General features: G+C 40.7%; 1 protein-coding gene across 1 annotated transcript; it reads left to right on the forward strand.

Annotated features, from left to right (window-relative positions):
• The first annotated feature begins 682 nt into the window (after window positions 1-682).
• SLC4A1AP (solute carrier family 4 (anion exchanger), member 1, adaptor protein) lies at window positions 683-15342 on the forward strand. Its single transcript, XM_009996809.1, is given in 13 exon segments — window positions 683-875; window positions 1398-1520; window positions 2375-2435; window positions 3311-3450; window positions 3587-3747; window positions 5152-5221; window positions 7713-7902; window positions 8714-8819; window positions 9144-9384; window positions 10170-10244; window positions 11297-11367; window positions 14019-14091; window positions 15293-15342. Coding segments are annotated over 13 exon segments (1554 nt in total).
• The last annotated feature ends 6934 nt before the right edge of the window (window positions 15343-22276 follow it).

The following is a 22276-nucleotide window of genomic DNA, read 5'->3' on the forward strand; positions in this document are numbered from 1 at the left end:
TGCAGGTGGGTCGGGGGCCCGGCGGTTCCACAGGTCCCGCTCGCGGGTTCACTCGTCTCCCCCCGTCTCTCCTCGGCGTCCCGTGGGGTGTGAGGCGCTGTGGGGTTGTTTCACTGGGTAAAGGCAACCGGGTGCGGGGAGGTTTGGGGCTGTGAGCTTCCCCGGCCCTGGTGCGCTCGGCTCAGGGCGGCTCTGCCGGGGCCTCAGCCTGAGGGCTGGCCTGGCACCTTCTGCTGACACGCAGAGGGTGAGAAGGCATCGCCCTTCGTCCGTGTGGTGTGTCAGGAAAGTAAAGCGTTAGTATTTCTCGGTGGTCAGGAGGAGCTTTTGTTAGGAGGAACGTAGGAAGCGCTTGGAGTGCCCTTCATGCACTTGAGAGGTTTTAGTTGCTCATTCCTCACATCTTCCCATGTGGCACTACTAAAAAGTTTTGTTTGCATTCAGCCTTTATAATACAGTTATATTTGAGATTCATCTCCCTACAAGCAGACAGTAACCCTCACTTCTCTTCCCGCTCTGTCCTCTTTGGGTAGGATATTAAGGCTGTAACAAAAGGCCTACTCATCCTACTTTTTGAAAAGCACTGTGGTTGTTTGTTTCTTGTTACTGTACCTCATCTGCACGTGTGTTGGAAATACTTCTCCTTTCACGAAAAAGCATTTCTCTGAAGTGACTGTGTGTGATGTAGGGACCTGAAGAGGACCAGGAGTCTGAGTCGGAGCTAACGGTGACACAGCTGAAGGCACTGCGTAAGCAGCAGCAAGCCAAGCTGGAGAAGAGAATGTTGGGAGAGGACTCGGATGAGGAAGATGAAAAAGAGGAGAGAAGAAGCGAGAGGAGTCAGAACAGTGACCTGAGCTGCTCGTGGGGAATGGGTAAGTGATGGTGCTCAGCTGATAGACCTCGGAAGGTGTTTAAGCCAGTTGTGAGTGAACATGAGAGTTGAAATTCCAGCTGAAGGCCAAGTGTCCCAGTCCAGTGGAAGCTGTTGAGTGCTGATTAATCTTTCTCCTTTTAAAATGAAGAGTGCTGTGACAAAGCAAGCTTGTATCTGGTGAGAATATGCTGGAGCGAGCTCCTTCTAAAACCAGGGAGAATAAACTTCACCCACACCTGTAAAAGGCCACAAACCTGGGAGATTAGGTTAATGCTGTGTGTTTTCTTCCCGTGATGCAGTGACATTCATCTGCCAAACTGCACCTTGTAATGGAGTAACTAATGGCAAAAAAGAAGCAGGGTGGGTTTTTCAGTTGGGTGCAGAAATAATATTCAAGGTAAGGGAAAATTTAGGATGATGTAGCTGATCCTTCTTTCAGACTAATGAAAGGTGAAGTATAGTGGTGTTCTCTTTATTTTATTGCTTCACTGTATTTTTTTGCACTTTGTATCTTTTCTAGGAGAGGATGCTGAGGAGGATGAGGTTGAAGAAAATCCTATTGCTGTCGATTTTCAGGATATACAAGATGCTTTTTATATGAAAGATCCTAGGAAGGCCTTGCAGGGCTTTTTTGACAGAGAAGGTACTTTTTTTTTTCTTAATGAAATTTGTTTGATTCTATTTAGCAAAGTGTGATGTTTGTGCTTGTGTTTTCCTTTGGGAATTAAGGTGTGGAAGATAAACCTTTTCTGTTACGTTGTGGCTAAGGTTTTTTTGTTTTGTCAAGTTTGAGGGAGGTGTTTAGTTTTTGTTTTAATAAAACTTAGGTTACCCTTGTAGATCTGAGACTTGGTTGGTAACTTCTAAACTGGGAGCTGCAGAGAGCAACTTGTATTTTTCTGCAGTGATAATCAATCCATACTCATGTTTTGAAGCTGTGCTGAAAAATTCAAACCCATCACATTTCAGACTGTTCTGTTTGGATATTGCTGTGGTTGTGAGATAGAATGGGAAAGTATAAAAAGACAAAAGACAATAATTAATTGATTTAAACTTCTAATGGTTGCTAGTGAAAGGTAGATTACTTACTTATTTGCTAAAGTGAAAAGTTAATCTTCAAGGTAAATAAAATCTGTGAATCCAGATTGCAAACTGTCATGACTTCTGTGTCATTTACTTTAATGCACACAGATGCAAGATTGTTTTTTATTTGTTTCACGTGTTTTTGTCTGAAAAAGCCTTGATTGTGGAAAACAACCAAATGAGCATAGTACCAACTGAAGAACCCATAGCTTTTCCTTTTTCTTTTTTCCTTTTTCCTTTTTCCTTTTTCCTTTCTTTTCCCTTTTCCCTTTTTCTTTAAAGGGTAGTTCAGTCCTTTGATATATGACATGGGCATTTTATATCTTTTGTTTATGACTTTCCTCTGTGTTGTGAAGATTATTCCTGCTTATTTCAATTTTGATAACTGTCAACTTTATTTGACTTCCTCTCTAGGAGAAGAGTTAGTGTATGAATATGATGATCGTGGGCACAACAGCTGGCTGTGCAGGATCAAGTATGTATATCTCCAGTCATTTTTGTACAGAGAAGCTGGCTTCACTGAATTCACAAACAAAAGTTGAAAAAATTGTATTTCACACTTGTCAGGGAGGCAGGCCAGCTGGAATGAGACCAAAGCCCTGATACTGAGACAGAAGTTCAAGGATCAGTACCTAGATCAGTGTCTGCACTTCTATCTGGCCTGGCAGCATTTGGTGTTCCTTAGAGTTGAAAATCAGAAAAGCAAGAGTCTGGATTTTTTCAATTCCCTTTGTTTTGTGAAACACATGAAATTAAAATACAAAAAAAAACCCAAAAAATTTCGAGACAGTATCTTTTAATTCCTAAAGAGAGAGAAAAATAATTCTACAGTGTGCCCAGTTTCAGTTCTTCTATGGTATAAGGCAGATGGGTTCCTGCAAGAGGCCACTACATCATTATTTTTTTAGACAGGAGAAGGTGAGGTAGAAATTAAGTCAACAGGATAGATATCAACATTTCAGTGATTGCACTGCTTCAGAAATCTTTGCTTCAGTATGGTATAAAATAGTTGTTACTGGTGTTACATGGATGCAAGGTACTGGTGCTTGAAATTATTCAGATATTGACGTTTAACCTTTTAATGTCTTGTACTCTTAGTAGAGTGAATATAGGAAGAATTACTGTTCAGGCTAGTGAAATTAAAAAAAAAAAAAATCTTACATAGTTTAGGAAGTCCCTGTGTATGTTTTGATTAGTACTGGATAGAATGAAATGTGAAAATACTTCACCCACAGAAAAAGATGAGTGAAATGGAAAGAATAATGTCAACATGATAAATACAGTATCTGAGTAGCACCTGAGCAAAGCTTTTTGTATTGGAGCTGTCCTCTGATCCTTCAAACTGAACAGGTTGCCTGTGGATGATGCATCAGGGAAGCAGCTGGTGGCAGAGGTCCTCCATTCAGGAAAGAAGAAGGAAGCAATGGTACAGTGTGCAGTGGAAGCTTGCAGGCTACTCGATGCTCGGGGAGTCCTGAGGCAAGAAGCAGGTGAATAACCAGTGAAATGCTGTGGTGGTTCTAAAAGCCCTAAACTAGGGATTTGAGATTGTTATCTTGAATGTGTTTTATTGCTCAGTGGTACGCAAATAATTTTGTTTCTTTCCCTCTCCCTTACCTTTTCCAGTATCCCGAAAAAGGAAATCAAAGAACTGGGAAGATGAGGATTTTTATGACAGTGATGATGACACCTTCCTTGATCGAACTGGTGCTGTAGAAAAGAAACGTCTGAACAGAATGAAAAAAGCTGGTAAAATAGAAGAAAAACCAGAGACTTACGACTCCCTGGTAAGAAGAATTATTACGACACGCCAGGCGTGTTCTCTCTTGCAGGAATTATTACTAAGAAGGAAAAAAAATATTTCCTGATGTTTTTGTTAGCCTGAACTCTCTGTAGCATTTTGAACCTTTATATATCAATTGGCCAAGTTAGAACAAAACCAGACTAGATTTGATGATTGTAGAATGAGAGTCTTTCTAAGCTTTTGAGAGGGGGGGAAAAAAATGGGATAAAAAAGAAACCTTAGACTTTCTTAACAACAAAAACAGGCTATTTTTTATTCCAATTTACTACTCGGTATCCACATCACAGAAGCCATCACAGTGACTGCTGCCTTAAGGAAACAGGATGACTGGCCAAAGAGAACGAGCTACCCTGTTACCAGGAAGTGTCCTGGCTTAAGACCAAAGCAGTCTGCAAAACAATGTAGTCAGCAACTGCTTTTTCTTGCCTTTTCCATCCTCTGGGTTCAATCCTTGAGTTCTGCCATTGTGTTCAAGACTTAATTTGTCATAAAATAGGGGAGGTGAGTGGACTTTGTAACTGAAAAAAGTGGGGTGTTGTTTTTTTGCTTTGTGGACAACGTCTGTAAATACCTGAAAAATTTGGCTACTTTAGTGAAGTGGAAACATACTGCCTTGCTTTTGCCTGTGTAGTATTGCTTTCTGCTTAATGGATCACAGACACAGATGAATGAAGCACCAGAACATGTTCCTTTAAAAACAGTTGTAAACCATCAGAAAATAATTGCAAGCTTTGAGGTACAGAGAGCACAACCCAAAGAAAGATCATGTTCTGCTTCAAAGAATAAGCAGCCTGGACTGACAGGGAGATACCAACTAGAAGTTCTAGGCAGACAATAGGATGTGGAGGAGCAGGTGTAGGGGGGGTTGGAGGATGACAGTGGTGATACAACATAGCTGGAGAAGCATTATACATATTTTTGTGTTTCAGAAAGAGCAATAGGACAAAAGGAAATGGGGTCAAGCTGCACCAGGGCAGGTTCAGATTGGATATTAGGAAAAATCTTTCTCACAGAAAGAGTGGTGAGGCATTGGAACAGTCTGCCCAGGGAGGTGGTGGAGGCACCGTCCCTGCAGGTGTTCAAAAAAGGGGTAGATGTGGTGTTTTATAAGATGGTTTAGTGGTTAGGGGTTATAGGGCAGACAGTTGGACTTGATCTTGAAGGTCTTTTCCAACCCTGATGATTCTGTGTTTCTGTCATTATTTGAATGGCATGTAAAAGCACTGATAAGTTTAGGAATAATCTACACTATATTATTGTCAGCCCAGAAGCTCCTGGTCAAAGATCAGAAGTTGAAAAAAGGATGTAATTTGGTAGGATATTTGAGTAACTCTTTAAAGGGGATTGTAAGAAGATAAGATTTTCTACCCATGTTGTTCTTTCATAGGTGGCAAAGCTAAACAAAGCTGAAAACGAGCTTTCTGAGATAACAGAGAAGCTGAAGACTTCAGGGAAAGGTAAGGCATGAGGTTATTTGATCTAAGTGCTTTCCGTAAAGAACAGTAATATCATGAATATCTGCAACATCTAGGCTTAGGGAAGGAGGTGAGTCTACAAAGCTTCTGGAGCTTAAGAGGGGTGAGCAGTATTACTGTTTATTTGCCCATATCAGTGAAACTGACCCAGTTGGAGGAACACTTCTTTTCTTCTCCCTTCCAAACCATTTGCAAGGGAAGAGCGAACAGCTGATAGAAGAGACAGTGTCTTTTATTTTGCTTCTCTCATTGCAAATGCACCTTAGAAAGGAAAGGTGGGAAAAGAGAAATGTGGAGTCAAAGCAGTTAATGCTTAGCCTAAGCCTTCTAATTTATGAGGGTGCCATTCAGGTTCTAGGATTATGTCTTTGCATACAAAGGCAGAGCTCCCAGAATGGGGACTGTATCTGGTGATGAGTTAGATTTAAGAGCTTACATACAATTACTACACAAATAGCTGCATTTTGCTTTCTGTTACTGCTGATGTCTTGTGGAATCAAAGGGAAGGGATGAAGGGAATGTGTTTAGGCAGGTTCTTCGCACCAAAAGCTTTTTAACAGAGTTGGCATTAATAAAAGTTGCAATATCAGTTTGTCAGAAGAATTTGTCTCCAGGAAGCCTTGCAGCAATCTGACAGCTGGGATATCTTTTGTGCATTATACGGGTATGTTTCTCTCTAATAATTCAGCCCCACACTGAAACTCATTTGTATCAACAGTTTGGTTGGTGATTGATTATACCAGATCACTGTTCAGAAAACCTGGCTGTTCCACTGAGCATTCTAACTGATGGGTCAGTTCTGTGTGTTTGAAGGAATTGTTTTCAGCATGACTGTACTGATAAGTAGTTAAAGATTGACTAGCAGGTGGAAGCACATGTTTTACATTGTCTGAGACTTGTAGTTTCAAGCTTTCATGTGTTATGATGCCGTTTGTTTCAGCTAATACTGTTTCTCAAAAAGACTGTCAAATCATATTATAATAGGGGCTGGGAGAAGGAAGAATCAGTTCATTTATAGACTTCTACTAACAGCATATATTTTGATATATGTTATCATGGTATGGTAAACTGTAAGTGGTTACACAGCTAGTTTAGAGCATGGGAAGAATTGTGGTTTCAGCACTTACTGCAATACAGTGTAATTCAGTATTGGAGGGGAATCTTGTAGAAGCAGACCAGGATAAAACAGTGAATATTGCATCATCAGTTACTTTGTGTGTGTGTGTGTGTGTGTGTGTTCAAGATACTTGTGTTTCCTCTTGCTTTCTTTGGATGCCTTAGGTTAATCACAGCTGTTGAGTACAGGTGTAAGCCAGGAGCATGTGTACTCATCATGGGCTGACTCTCACCACTGTCACGAGCTATCTGGCAAAGCTGCTGCATTACATGCATACCTTAACACACTTTTGCTTGCTCTGAATGATTATTTGTAGCCTAAAGGCAAGAGTGTGGAGAGATCAATGACAGAATGATAGGCTAAATTGCAACACCTCTTGGAGGAATTATATAATTACCTAAGATTGCAGTAGAAGTAGAAGTTCATAAATTGTTCTCTGGAGTTCTTTAGAACTAACTACTGATGGACTGACTTGGCATTTCTCATTCACTGGTGCAGCTGAATGAAAATCAAGTAATAAAGCTCTTCAGTCTCATCTTTGGTTGCCAGTTCAGAAGAAAATTATCAATAAATTGATGGTGCAGTAAATAGCCCTATATCTTTTCCCCCTAGAATCTAGAGTGGAATAGCCGTGATTGATTCACCTCCTAACAGCATCAAATTTTACTTCAGTAGTGTGGAAAACTGCTGCAACAAATACTGAATGCTAACAGTAACCCTGTAAGCTGATTTACCTAATTTTACCACTGTTGGTGGAATCAAGAAGAGAATTGTATTTGCAAGAAGGATAATCTGACTTGCTGAAGATCACTCGCTGACTGAAGCACCCTGACACTGTTCTGAAGCTAAAATTTTGTGTCACTTGCCTCACATTCTTATATGCACTCCAGGGGTAGGAGGCAGCATCACATGGTGATTCATTTTGAGTTTTGCAAATGTTACTACCTGAACATTCCATGAAAGCCTAAATGGGATTCTCGTTGCAGTGCTGTGGGATTCTTTGAAGCTGTATCTATTTTAGTCTGTGACTACAAAAATAATCTGTATGTCACTTTCTTAGGAGCAGCAGATACTGAAATGAGATGACCAATGTCAGATAAAGATACTTCTAAAGAAACATTCAACTTTAAGAGAGGTTTTGTAATATGAGTGGATTAAGGTTTCCTGTTTGGCTTTTGTTAAGATAAATGCTCTCATCTTTCCAGGACTAACAACCTTTGTTATTTCACTATTCAGTAGAAACTTGCAGAGAGGATAGTTTTTCATACATACCTTATTCTATAAGGGGTGGGACTTGATGAGTACACCTTTCATCTCCCCCCCAGTAACAATGCCTTTTCCCTTTATCTTGCCTAGTCCAGTCCCAGCCAGCAGCCCAAGATTCCTTGGATGAATTCATGACTGAAATAAAATCAGGATCTGCTTTAGACAGTGTGGCACGGAAGAAACTTCACTTGCGGTCGTTTGAACTGAAGAAAGAGCAACAGAGACTGAAAGGATTAATAAAGCTTGTCAAGCCTGCAGAACTGCCTGCACTGAAGCCCCAGTAAGTTTTGGCTGAAGTGTAAAATGATTGCTTTTACCATTGCTATTGTCCACGAGCAGTTGTGCAAGCCCAGTTAGCAGACAGCTTTCCAAACACAAAAGCAGGACAGCCTTCCAAACTACCTGGCTCATCTCTTTACAGAGCCGATGTGCCTTTTGGCCACTGCTGCATCTATGGTTGAGGCAGATGCCCCACAACACTGCAGTCAGATAAGCCCATGTGGGGGGTATGAAGGGGAAGGGATTGCAAGCATGATGTCAGCTTTGTTAATTTTATTATTTTTTTCCCCAACTTACATCCAAAAGGAACTGGAAAATTTTAACAGTTATTATGTGCAACATGAAAACCACTTTCACTCTGTGAAATGTACCTGAGGGTCAACTGTAGTGGCTGTTCAACTACTGCCTAGCAATGCTGCTGCAATTCAAGTGCACGTGGGCTGGGGTCATCATTTCCTAGTGGCAGCTTGATTAGAGATTTAATTACTTGTTTGCTTGAATTGAGGCTTGGCCTCCCAGTGGGTTTTTATATATACAAATGTAAGTATGTGTGTGCAATTACATTTGAGGGAGTCTGTGTGCTACAGATACTTAGTTGTTTTGTTTTTTTTTCTTCCTGTTATGGCATCCTACACCATGGATGTAGGATGGAGGAGTCATCTGCAGCTTTCTCCTTGGGTGCTCCAAGTGAGAGAGGAATAAAAGAGTTTTTTTATATATCTACTTCTAATCTGCAGACTTACTGCATTTGTTAATATAAGACTTGTTTGATGCTTTGAACGCTGTTTTCCTTCACATCTAATTTTTATTAGGAGTTACAATCTGGAAGCAGACAGCAAACCTAAAAAGATTGCCCTGCCCCTCTTTGGTGCAATGAAAGGAGGGAGCAAATTCAAGCTGAAAACTGGAAGCCTTGGGGTAAGTTTGACCCGTAAATGCTGGTCCATTAATTTATTTTGTTTTTCTTGATCTTTTAGCTGAGATCATATCCAAGATTGATTCAGTTTCACTATCTCTCTTATGGAAAGACTGCACTCCTTGTCTGTGGGCTGTGGACCTATTTTTCCATCTTCCATCTCTACTAGTAACTTTTCCTTAAAACCTAACTAATTCTTCATCCTGAGAGTGTTTCCTTGCCAGCTGCTGTATGACAGTAGTATGTGCACTTTCTCCTGTAATGAATAGCTGTGATATCTACCTCCATATTATCTTAGCACTGATGCACAAGTCTTTCTCCCACAGAAATTGCCTGTTAAGCGTCCAGACATCCCTGAAAGCTTGTTAAAAATGAAAGATGACGGACCAGAGGAGGAGGAAGAGGAAGAGGAGGAAGAAATGGAGGAGGAGCAAAAAGTAGATACAATCGACAGCAGAACACCAAATTTGGAAAGTAAAATTAAAACAGAGGAAGAAACAGAAAAAGAAACTAACGCTACCAAGGATTCTTCTTGCAGTAACAAGAATCTAGAATCCCTTCAGGATGGTAAACCATTGGTTTTGGTTTTTCCAGTAATAAAGTTGAGTGTTACTGCTGAATTTCTCAGAGCTATGTGCATCTCCTATAGTGGAGTCACAAGTTCTCCAGCAGATTTGTTTTCCATAGATTTTTTGCCATGAGCCCAGAGTCTGTGTGCCAACGTATGAGTTTCACATGGTTCCAGTTCAAACTCTGCCTGGCACTCAGTTTTCCTTGCTTTTGGTGAAAATGTCCTGCACTCAGGAAAAGTCCTATTTTGATAAGCTCTGCTCTCATTCCATTGAGCATCCGTATGATAACAAATACAATATATTGTTGGCAAGGAGAGTGACTTAGTGAGAAGACAAATGTCTGTGTAAAATGTCAGATCAGTTTGTAAAGAGGAAAAATAACTTTAAAAGTGGTAATGAGGGACTATCTTCTTTGTATCTGTGTGGTTTGTCTCCAGTCCATCCTTTTCTGTATCACCTTGATGCATTTGAAAACTCAGTAATGATGTTTCTCAGTAAATGTGTTTGATGAGAGAAACCAAATACTGACTTCTTAATGCTGGACAGGTTGCTCTTCAAAAGTATACTTTAACTGGTCACAAGTTTTCCTTTAATATTGTATTGTGATGGACTTGGTGGATGAAATAGTTTGAAGAACTTCTAAGAGAAGACTTCTTCCTGAGACAAATGTAGCTAAGAGTTCCATTTTGAACTGTGTCTCGGAGATGGCAGTGCTCTAGTCATCAGAGTTAGTGCAGAGTGCTCCCCTAGCTCTCCTGTTTTTATTTTTTTCTTTTACAGGGGTTCATTTTCTCCCTGAGCCAAAGATACTAAGGAATAAATCCCAGATGGGACCTTTGCGAGAGCACTGGCAAGGTGAGCAGTATAATTTAGACTCTAATGTAGAACATCATGTGTCATAAGGAGCTGTTGTCATCTTCTGTAAGGAGCAGGAAACTAAGCCTAATCTAGAGCCTAAAGTAAGAATCTAGAGTCCAATGAAGGATTGTGTTTTACTTGGGAAGTGGTGAGTGTAGGTTGACAACAGGTCACTTCAGCTATGTTTCAGTTCTTGCTTTTCATGGGCATTAACTGCTTTAAGATCCTTTGTTTTCAACAAAAATAGCATGTGAAGAGAAGAAAAATCAATTCAGGACATAATGCTTTTTCCCCCCTTATTTTCTTGCAGTAGCCCTTAACGCTACAGAAGGACAGACCTTTCCGTTTATAAAGTGACAAATTCAACATAATGTTAGCTAGCATTCTCTTAATGACCCACATGACCCCCCTCTACATGTACACTAAAAAAAAAAATAAAATCCTCACAATTAAGACTCTTTTTGGTGTACTGAGTATCTGGGGGAGATGTGTATTAATTTTCCATTTTTTTCATAACTCTTAATAGCACGTTGTCCTCTCCATATAATCTTGTCTGTAAACGTAAGCCACAAGAGCCTCAATATTTCACAGTTTAAGTGGCAGAAAAAAGAGACATACTTGTATCTTTCTGTCTTCCTTTCACCTATATTACTATGAAATCACTTTCTCTTTAAAAAAAGATAATTTTGATCCTGCACCTTTCCTTCCTACTGTTTCCTTCCAAATCCATCACTGCAGTAATTACAGGTGGAGAATATCTTCTTAGAAAATAAACATCTGCCATTCACTAAGAGTTTGTTACAGAAGCCCAAATATAGGGTCTTATTAAACTGCGTTCAGGTAGGTGACTGACAGTGTTTTAAACATAAGCTAATCTGTGAAAAAAAAAAGATGTTCAGCAGTCTTAAGTATGAATTTTTTTGCAGCGAGTGTCTTGGGTTGCCTTTTAGATGTATCCATTTTTATGTGAACTCTCTAGGAGATGATTTCTGACAGAATCAGGCATTCATGATGTGTCACTGAAAAAAATAAATCTTCTTTCTTGTCAGCATCTGAGGAAGCATGTAAGGAACCAGAAGAGACATCTGAGAAAGTTAAGAAAATCAATAGCTCAAACAAGGTCAGTTATGATACCGTGATTCCTGTAGCTTAAGAGTTTCAAGGAATTGTGTAACAGGCTCATTATTAGTGAAATTGTACAAATTTGATGAGTATGACTTGATAATAGCTGTGCTCTTCTGCTGACTGAGACCCAAATGTAGAATCACCCACTGCCATTGGGCACAGCACTGGAGTCTCCCATGAGAAGGTAAAGCACAGCATTTCAAGCACCACAGAGGCTCTCAATTCAATCACACATTTTTTCACCTTTTCACTTGGCATTTAGCCTCTACTAATTGCTTCTTCTCCTGTATCACAAGTGTTATAGAACATAGATGCTCTCTGGGCTTTAGGAATAGCATTGCAAAACTTTCCTTAGAGAGTAGCTTGGGAAGCATGGATTGGCTGACACAGAACATGCTGGACTAAAATTGTAGCTAGTTTGTATTACCACTACCAAACCTCATTCTTCCCTGTAGGAGTGGAAAGAGGGGTGTCAGCTAAGAGATTATTGTCTTTTGCAACCCAATTTTTACTAAGTTTGAGTAGATGTACCAGACAAAAGTTCCTCTTGTGCATAAGACTTGTATTAAAATGTAAAGTATATGAGCCTTGCACATTTTGGGACACAAGGTTGTTGACTTCCTGGAGCTGGGAAGGAACTTCTGTGACAGCATCCTCTTAGCCAAATGATTATTGTGAGGTTCTTCCCTTTAGAGTGCATCCCACCCTTCTGCTGACTCCCATTAAAGAAGATTACTGTGACTGGTGGACCATGAATTCTGATAATTATTAACATTTCTTAGTGGTGGCCTTCTAATTTTAGACCTGTACCACTTACTTAAAGAAGCTGAACTCCCTGCAGCCTGTGTGTGCTCCTCATTAGTCCTGTCAAAGGACCCAAGGATTGAGTAGGCAAAGCCTTTAGAATTCTCCTTAGTTGCTGGCCTATAAAACTTGTTGATAAAGAAAGCAAAAATAAATTTATACTGTTAAAGCCCACGTTATACCATTCCTCATACTAATGTGGGAGAACAAGGCAGCTCCTCATGCTGAGGCAGTCAAGTCAGCACCTCTCGTCAGCACAGAGTTCACTCTAACACTGAGCATTCTCCAAATACCAGATGGCTTAGCTGTAGTCTCTCTCCCATCACAAATCACTTTTTCCACATGCTGTCTCTGCCTTTGGGCTCAGACCTTGCATGGAAAATATCAACCAGAAGTCAGTTTTCATCTTTTTTTTTTTTTTTTCCTCTTTTAATATTTGAGGAATAACTTTGAATCATGTAAAACTGGAAAAACAATTTTAAAGAGACTGTTCACAAGCCATATTTAAAAACTTCAACTCTGCAGCCTAATGTTTTGGAAAACATTAATCTTCTGAAAGAACTATTTTAGAGGTTAATTTGGGGAAGGAACATTTTTGAGGGAATTAAAAACTACTTCACCTGCATAACTTAAGACTGTGCCATGATGCTACAGAGTAATGCAAATCAGTGCAGAGTAGCTTGGATACAGTTTGAACACTCAAGTCTTGCACTCTGCTGTGGTATGATTTTATTTTTTGATAGCTGCCTGCAGTTGTTGAAAGCAAAAACTTTTTCCACATGCTGTCTCTGCCTTTGGGCTCAGACCTTGCATGAAAAATATCAACCAGAAGTCATTTTTCATTTTTTTTTTTTTTTTTCCTCTTTTAATATTTGAGGAATAACTTTGAATCATGTAAAACTGGAAAAACAATTTTAAAGAGACTGTTCACAAGCCATATTTAAAAACTTCAACTCTGCAGCCTAATGTTTTGGAAAACATTAATCTTCTGAAAGAACTATTTTAGAGGTTAATTTGGGGAAGGAACATTTTTGAGGGAATTAAAAACTACTTCACCTGCATAACTTAAGACTGTGCCATGATGCTACAGAGTAATGCAAATCAGTGCAGAGTAGCTTGGATACAGTTTGAACACTCAAGTCTTGCACTCTGCTGTGGTATGATTTTATTTTTTGATAGCTGCCTGCAGTTGTTGAAAGCAAAAGCTGTTGAGAAAATGATGCTGATGTGGCAAAACTTAAAAATCTAGGAACAAAAAAATAGTGTCAAGATTTGAATGGCAAGTGACCTGTTTCAGTTTGCTTTCAACATTTCAGTGATGCCAGTGAGACATGAAAAAAATTGGTATTCCTTTCTTTTTAAAAATGAAGTTACCCTTATATAAGTGAAGTGTTATATACTCCAGTTTGAAAGTCACCTTAAACCCACATTTCTCCATGGGATTGTGTGTCAAAATCTGTAAAACACTTCTTGAAAATCTTGCTCTAAAGCCTTTCCCTGCATAAAGAAATTCTTTGTCAACTGACACTACCAAACATTAGGATGACAAGATTAAGCTGTGCAGAAGTGGACAGTTGGTAATAGTCCTGTTTTGAGGAGGAGATTGAACTGGATGGCCTCCAGAGGTCCCATCTAACCAGCCATTTCTGTTTTCTGTAACTCTACTGGGAAGAAACTGGATTTATTTGTGGATTTGAGATTTCTTCTTTCCTCTGTATTTTTTTTTCCTTCTTAGAAATAACCTTCACCTTTCAGTATTTGTGTCTGAATTAGTGAGAGATGCAGTGACTGTGACACATTGTTAGAGGGTGCAGCACCTTAAAAATCTTCTTCCTTTTGCAGGTCCAACAACCTTATTTTTCCTCACAGTACCCAGATGATGACCCAGACTATTGCGTATGGATCCCTCCTGAAGGTATCAGTCATTTGCTTACCATTTTTTGTGTCTTGCAAGTTGAGAATCTACCTAATAAGTAGTCAGGATGTCCATGTGACTTGTTGAGAAGAAAGCAATTCAGACATACTTTACCCAGCACCTGATGTTTTCTGTCATGTTATGCTCCATATTAGTTGTGCCACCATGAAAGTCTTGCAGTAAAATACAGACCATATCTGTAGTAGCTTCATCTCAGTGGACAGATAAACCCAAAGTGTTTTTCAGTTTTGCAGCACCTGAGAGAGCTCACACCTTTCACACACAGTCATATGATGATCTAGTTGAAAGACAAGCTCAAATCTTCACTTGGGATAAGTGCTCCAGCAATCTTAGTATTTTCAGTTTTCGTAGAAGTCTGTGAAATCTTAGAATTTTCTTTGCAGATTTTTGCAAAAGTGATGAGAATATAAAGTTTAGCTCATGTTTTGGAGAGAAGTCTTGTTAGTGCTTTGGTGAAGGCACTGAATAATTCATGCATTCATCAAATATGTGTTAGTGTGGAAGAAAGTTTTTGCTTTGGCTTCAGAGTTTGTTCTTAAACACCATAATGAATTTGTAGTTTCTCTAAAATGCAAAGTTTATTTTCATGCATTGAGGTTTTCATAGCAAATTCAAAGCTTAACTTTCATTTGATAGATTCATTACTCTAATTTTGATAAGGCTGTTGCAGGCTTATAATATAGATAGGCTCCAAAGGAAATAAGAAAAATGAGAATAAATTTCACTGAAGAAAACTAATTTACTGAATCCTCTTTCAGTGAAAAGACTGCACTTTTCTGGCATATGAATACACTGGAACAAAATACCCAATTTGTTGAGGTCTGGTCTGGGATAGCCAAGCGAGCTGTGTCCATAAGAGGGAGCTCTTTTTTCTGTTTCTGCCTGCTAATAACCAGACTCTTCCGTCTGAGCTGGCATAATGAGGACACCAGTAAACAAAAGAAAAAAGAAGAGAACCACACCGAAAAAACAGGAATATATGATGTAATCTTGACACTTTTAGTAAGATAAAGAAGAATTACTAGTATAAAACCAAAGTACTGTTAGTAGTATTCAGTCTGAGTTGCCCTTTCTGTACTTATCTGAAAGGTGCTGCCTAGTGTACATTTCATACTTGGATACAGATTTATCCTGACAGGAGGGGGGGAACTTAATGCAACTCTTCCTCTTTGTCCCTTAGGTCAAAGTGGTGATGGCAAGACTCATCTTAATGAAAAATATGGCTACTAAGCTTCAAGCACTCCAGAGTACATCTCAGGTTTGAAGGACTGCTCTGTTTCGGACTCTTTCACCACACATGAAGTGATGCATAAAAGAGCTGGTTGTTTCAGGTGCTGTTCTAAGTGCAAGGGCATCAGCAGCCACTCTTGCTGTTAACATTCCCTGTGTGTCCTCTGTTTGTCTTCCAGATACTTTTTTAAAAGTAAAAGCCCTCACATTCTTCTGTCTCTTCTACTTTTAGCCTTGTCCTTTTTATTTGGCTTATACACCCTAGGTTCATTTTTCCTTTTGTAAATAAAGATATGCAAAAAGTATTTTGAAAAGGTACATCTCTCTATACTTACAGGATTGATAAAATTTGTGTTGGTTTTATGAAATTAAAATGAGAAACACTTAACAGCTTCTGCGGCTGCTGTTTGAATATACTTTCATGGTAAACACAACCTAAAACTTGAGCCATTGTTTTCTTTTCTGTGGAAAAAAGCTTCTATTTTGGAAAGAAGACTGTTTTCACTCCTCCCTCATGCAATTGCTGGACTACTTGGTGTGGAGTGAACTGGTAATAGTGAGCATACACTGCTATAAAGGTGGAAACATCCAAGAACTGAAGAGGCTTGCACTGCTTATCCTGAATCAGAGGGTAATGAAAGAAATGATGGAAGGGTATCCTGGAAGAGCTTATCATGGAGCCTGTTCTCCTATCACAACACAAGAGTCGAGCACTGTCTTAATGCAATTTGAGGCACACCAGCTCTTGAACTTCTCAAGAAGATAATTTTAAATGTCTATATAACTAGGTTATGACATTCTTCACCACCAAAGGTTGTTGGAGTGATGAATAATGAAAGGTTCAAAGAGCAAAGAGGCATCTTTTTAAAGAGGTGACAGTTACTGCTGCAAACTTTTCTTGGAAGGACCTAATCCTTTCCCCTGGACCCTGTGATGCATCAGTGCAGGATACAGGTAATGAAATTAATAAAGGGAGTTTAAATGTGAATGGAAGTAATTTAACAAAAGCGAAGAGCAGGTTGATGTCCCACATGTCTGAGGCTGTGGCTCAAGACCTGTTTGGGGTGTGGAAGGTGTCAAAGAGGGCAAGGGGTTGTGACTGTCAGGGCCCTGGGAGAACTGCCAGGCCTATCCCTGCACAGCAGCCCTTGTCTCTGAAAGAAAAATGGGTGGTTTTTGTTTGTTGCATTGAAAGTCAAAACGAAGGGAGCCCTGCCTGGTTTCTGGAGTTTTGATCACAGGCATGGAGTGTTGGTGCTGGCTCACCTTAGAGGTCTGTTTATGTCACAGACCGTGCTTGCAGCCTCTGCATTTGACATGCTTTTCTACACACATCCTGCAATTTTTCATGTAAAATCAGAGTCTAACAATATAGATTCTCCAGACCCACACAGCTTGGACACCTCCTTTTCATGGCCATGTTAAGTGCACAGTCATGCAGCAAGTACAGCTGCCAATGCGTAGAGCTATGAGTCTCATTACAGCCTGTATAGCAAAGCTCACTGAGATTTCTCATCCTAAGTACTTTTCCTGACCTCCCTAACTCCATTATGATGTTCACTGAATCAGAGGAGGAAAGGCATCTTGAGGTATCTAGGAGTGTTTCTTGCCTTAAGAATCTCCCAGGGTTTTTTTCCTGTTGGACAGGAGGACAGTGAGTGTGGTAACAAGCAGCAGGTCCTCAAACAAGGCATCCTGCTCAGCATGACCTTCTGGTGCACAGATGGCTCCTTTTTATTCAAGGAGCTCTTTTGCTCTGCTTAGCAGTTTTGCATCAGTCAGACCCCTCACTGTTGCAAACTCTGTGAGGCCTCCAGCAAAATGGAGATCACTGCTGGTGGTTTGGGACGCAATCATACAGCACCACTTTCTGCCTGTAACATCAGACGGACGAGTGAGAGTAGCTGTGTTGAAAGTCTGATCACATCTTGGCTCTCTCTTATTTTGTACAAATGTACTGGACCAGTCAGAAACTTTTTTGTCTGAATTCATAGGCTTAAATTAACAGTGGAAGACTCTAGTTGAAGCTGTGCATGCTGACAGCTTCAAGACAGAGCAGAGCAAAATCACCAGGATTGAACATCTGGCATAAGTCATCAGAAACTTGCTCTACACCCTGAACAAGAGTTTTGAGGGCTCCATGCAGCAATACCACATACAAATTAACAAACCTGCAGTCTTCCATGTATTACCTAGCCCCAAACCTTTGGCTGGGTCATTCCCACTGCAACACGTACTCTGTGGAAGCCATGAGCCAGACTGACATCCCCTCCACCACCCTTCTTGCATTTGAAGGTGGGGCTGAATTTCAAATACACACCCTGGGAGGGCAGTTGCTTCCTCCCTAAGCATGGTCTAACAGGACAACCTTGACTGCATGCTGGTTTTTCTGCCTCTCCTTTGCTGCATTGACCAATGGATAAGAAAACACACAGCAAAGGCTGTCTCTCAGGTGTAGCTGTAAGGTCCACCATCACTATGAGCAAATGGATGTCATCCCACCACCTGCCGTTCTCTGCATGACACCTCAACATCAGCCAGCTGTTCTGCCTTGCAAGGTCATTTCTTGATCCAACACTTCACTTCTTTGAAAAGCACCGCTTAGAGCGAACAACCTCCAGATGGAGCTCATGATGCACAGTCCTCACCGTACCTTAGGTCTCGCATCACAAGGAGGAAATCCCGGCTGCATCACTGGCATGGTCCCCTAAAACATGCTTCCTCTTGCATATCTGAGGAGAACTGAAACTACACCCATGCATGTAACCCTCCATTTCCTGTAATGGAAAGGTGCATTTATAAAGTCCTTCAAAGTATTCAAGACCTACTTGGTAACCTGCTTGTTGAACTGGGATTATAGTACCGTAAAAAGCTACAGGATGCAGAAAGATGTCATTAACAAGTAGACCATCCTGTAGCCAGCTCACAGGCCTTGCTTTAACATTCAAGAAGTGATTGTTTAAAGCTGCTGTTTCCTGCAGAGAACCCACGATTAGTTGACATTTTCTTTGCAACATGTGTTTACCTCATTATCATACTTATTTCCACTGCTACAAAACTTCCAGTTATGTATTCACCTAATAAATACTCTTAAATTTATGGGGCATCAATGCCCCGAGGCCCTTGAGAACCTAATATTTGGGCAGCTGCCTGCAAGGTATTTTGTTTTGTGGTGCTATGTGTAAAGCAATATATATTTTGATACCTGTGTAGCAACACATTCTGCTGTTCTGGGGCACTGAATTATGTGTGCACACTCAGCATAGCCGTAGCCATGACAGGGGGAGAGGGGTAGGTTTATTTTTTACATTCTGAAAACGAGATGTTGTCTTAGGAGCTCTCAGTTTCATTTTCAAAGTGAATGTGAGGTAAGATGTGAAAAATGTTATTTAAGTTAGAGGAAAGATCTATACGTCAGCCGGATTTGCTTAATTATGGTTTTAAATTGTGGCAGTGTTTTGTTGATTGTGCAGCTGTGTGGATGTATATGCAGGTGTATGCACACTTTTGACCATGAATATATTGCTTTGTTTCTCTGCTTTGACCTGCTAAATCACTTGAAACCCATCTGTGCTTTTGCTGGACCCAGTTTGCTGAAACGTTGGTCTTACAACATTTTGATGGACTCGCCTGTTTATGCTGAGTACCTGTTTCAAATCCAGTTTCTTGTAACACCTAGAAATGAGATATGCAAGCTAAGAATAGCACATGATGAATCCACCTGCAGGTGATTGTTTAAGGGAAGTCTAACTGAGTTTAGGCTCGTGGAACAGCAGATCCAAACTCACTGTGCTGGCCCACACAGAGTGGAAAGCTCACCTGCTCCCCTAGACTCAAGGCAAAGAGTCTGAGCCTCCCTTTTTGTAGGGATCATGTTTATACCTCTGTATATATAGATACACTTGCTGAAGTCTGGACAATATGATCAGCATGCAAAGTGTGTAGCACTTCAGTTTAAATGCAACACAGGGGGTCTGACAAAAATTGATGCCCATGTGAACTGCAAAATATTAATATGTACGGATGTCTGTAGGAGCTGGTGTATGTCATACAGAGTGAGCAGAGCCTGCTCCAAAAGAGCAGTTCCAAATGGAAAGATTTACCCAGCAGATTCTTACAGTTTCTTCTGTTTGGCAATTGAATATTTTCATGCAGAAGCCAGGGACTAGCAGAAGCTTTCCCTTGTAAATAGTTCATCCCGACCTCATTTGATCTTGTATCTTTTCTCCCACCAGACTCGGTCTGTTTCACTGCTGCTGGTGCTCCTCTGTTCAGTCGTTGCTTCTCCAGTGCTTTGGGTCCAGTTCAAGCTTCATTGTTTGCCATGGGGTAGAGCCACATTGTGCTGAGCTGCTTCCTTTGTTCATCTTCATCCTCAAACCCTGCTCCTCCACCTTAACCATACTCCAAAATATCCCCTCCAAATTCTTGTCCTGCTCCTGAGCTGCACAAGTGGTTTTTCTGGGAGTTTAACTTAACCAGAAACCAGTCTGAACCATGATTTTCTCCCTCCCTCTTGCTTCCTCAAAGAAAAAAGTGAACCTGAACCTGTATTTCAAAGTTTTGACCAGGATCACCAGTCACAGGGGAACTTGAAACAATTTTTTATTATGGGTTTTTTTTTTCAGGGTGCCTGTCTCCCAGCAGCCTCTTTTTTTCAGGAGCTTTTTTCTGGGGATCCCTCCAGTATCTATGGCTCAACTCAGTGTCACCTGGTTTAGCTCCAACCTCAGCCCTAGCCTGGCTCTGTAAGCCTGTGTGCTCACCACTGCCAGGAGATGACCAAAAAGGCTGGCTCCGAAACTGACAGCTGTCGTGGCCAGGAGGTCTATTTGCCCTTTGAGCAGAGCAGACTGCTGGGTTATGAGCTGGCAGTAGGAAGCTCAACAGGAGGCAGCTGGGTAGCTAAATCTCTCCTTTTTTGTCCTCCCTAGTCAGACCAGTTGGGGAAGGCCTGAGATTTGCTTTTATAAAGACAGGGCAAATAGCAGAGCCGTCAGCTCATGATAGAGTGGGATGATATTTCAGAGCCAGAGGAGTGATGTGAAAATGCATCACTTACTCGTTCATCTCCTTATTCCCCAACCATAAATAACCACCACATTCCCATTACACCTCTTCGAGAAACAGCAATCCAGACTGCAACGTAACAGCAAGGCAGTAACATCCTAATTACTTTTACATGCTAGGGTAATTATAATGGGCTCTGTGGTGGAAAAATGATTAAATTATTTATTTTCCAGTGTTGAAAGCACAGCTGTAAGTACACAGACCTTCTCTGTGCTTCCTCCTGAAACAGCTCTCTTGGCTTCTCAGGTGTCTCACCGCGAAAGAGATGAAACCGTTTTCTCCCGCCAAATTAGCAGATTTGCCTGAGAACTGTCATCTGCTCCTGCGAAGCAGTCAGACAAGGAGACATGCTGTGAAGAGCTGATGCTCTGCAGATTCTCTGCTGCTGCTGCTCAAAGCACATCAACAAGTATTAAAATGTTCAGGCTCAGGCCCAAGCAGAATCAACTACTGAGATTTCACCCTGATTCATTCCTAACCTCTGGCTTTCCTGCAACATTTACTTCTTGCTGCCCCACTTGCCCAGCAGTAAAATGTGGCTAATTTCACAGAAATGCAGCTGTACTTGATGAGCAAAACCTTGATCTCTCTGAAAGATACTGGCATTGAGCCTAGGGCTTTGCTGTGTTTGTGAAGAGCTTTGTTAGCCAGGATTGAAAGGTGCCATCAAGTATCTCCTCTGCCTGAAGATGTGGGGGTGGTGTTTGGGGTGGGAGGCAAAGGGGAGGACGACAGGATCCCACTTCTGTAGGAAAAGTCAGAATTCAGCTATGCTTGAAATTACTACAGAAAAGCTCTCTAGATACATGGATGGGCCACTGAGAGATACCAAATGCAGGAGATGCAATATTATTATGCCAAAAGTTAGCTGTTGTGGCACCTGGGTAATTAAAATCCCATCTCAGATCAGGCCCAGGTTGTTCTGCAAAGAAAAAAGTGAAGATCTGCTCTAATTTAGAGTATGGAGGAAAGGTTAGAGGTTACAGCTCTGACTGTGCAACTGCTTTCATCTTCTACAATGAGAAAAGCACAAACGACAAAAACTCAAACATCCATTAGGGAGAGAATTGGCTGTGTGGTCCACAGGTACAGATAGTTTAATCTCTTTTATGCCCTATCAGAAATAGATTCCGTGCCTGTGAACACTGGCCATATATTTCTCTCTAATAATCCATTCACAGCCTCAATCACACCAGCTGTGTTCTGCTCGGGGACAGAGCAACTATGAAATCCAGAGTATCTTTCCCAGCAAGAGGATCATCTCACAATCAAGCAGCTTCCTCAATTTTGCTTCTGTACTGGGAGATAAATGGGCTTAATTTTTCTTATGACTGTAAACCCAAGGTGTATGCAGCTGAGCCCAACTTCCAAGGTCTAGTATCCAAGAGCATTTTATGACAGCTCTTCTCCCATCCTGTAGAGCTGATCTGTGGTGGCTATATATAGAGAGAGAAATGCAAGGTATCTACAAACAATGTTGGTATCTTGTTTAAAAATTATATATAATATAAAGCAGATCAGATTACATTGTTATATCCTGCTTCCCCTCTACCTGGAATTTGCTGCAATATGTCATAGCTGTAGGGTTAACCCAAACCAGTTAAACTCTTTTAATAATGACTTATCTTTGTCTCTACTAGCTGCAAGGACTTATTTACTGTTCTGTTGTATTTTTTAACAAGCATCCAGCATTAACAGGACTTCATTAGAAGAGGGTTGTGGGTTTTTTTTAAATATAGTTCTTGCTCCAGTTTGCATTTTGTAATAACCATGTTTAAAGAGGAAAGAAATGTCATGTCCCAAGCCAGGAGGCAGGCATACGTCTAAATAATACAAAGAAACTGGAGCAATGCAACAGCAGGAA

Source organism: Chaetura pelagica, unplaced genomic scaffold (genome assembly GCF_000747805.2).
Source record: "Chaetura pelagica isolate M959 unplaced genomic scaffold, ChaPel_1.0 scaffold14, whole genome shotgun sequence".
Classification (NCBI taxonomy): domain Eukaryota; kingdom Metazoa; phylum Chordata; class Aves; order Apodiformes; family Apodidae; genus Chaetura; species Chaetura pelagica.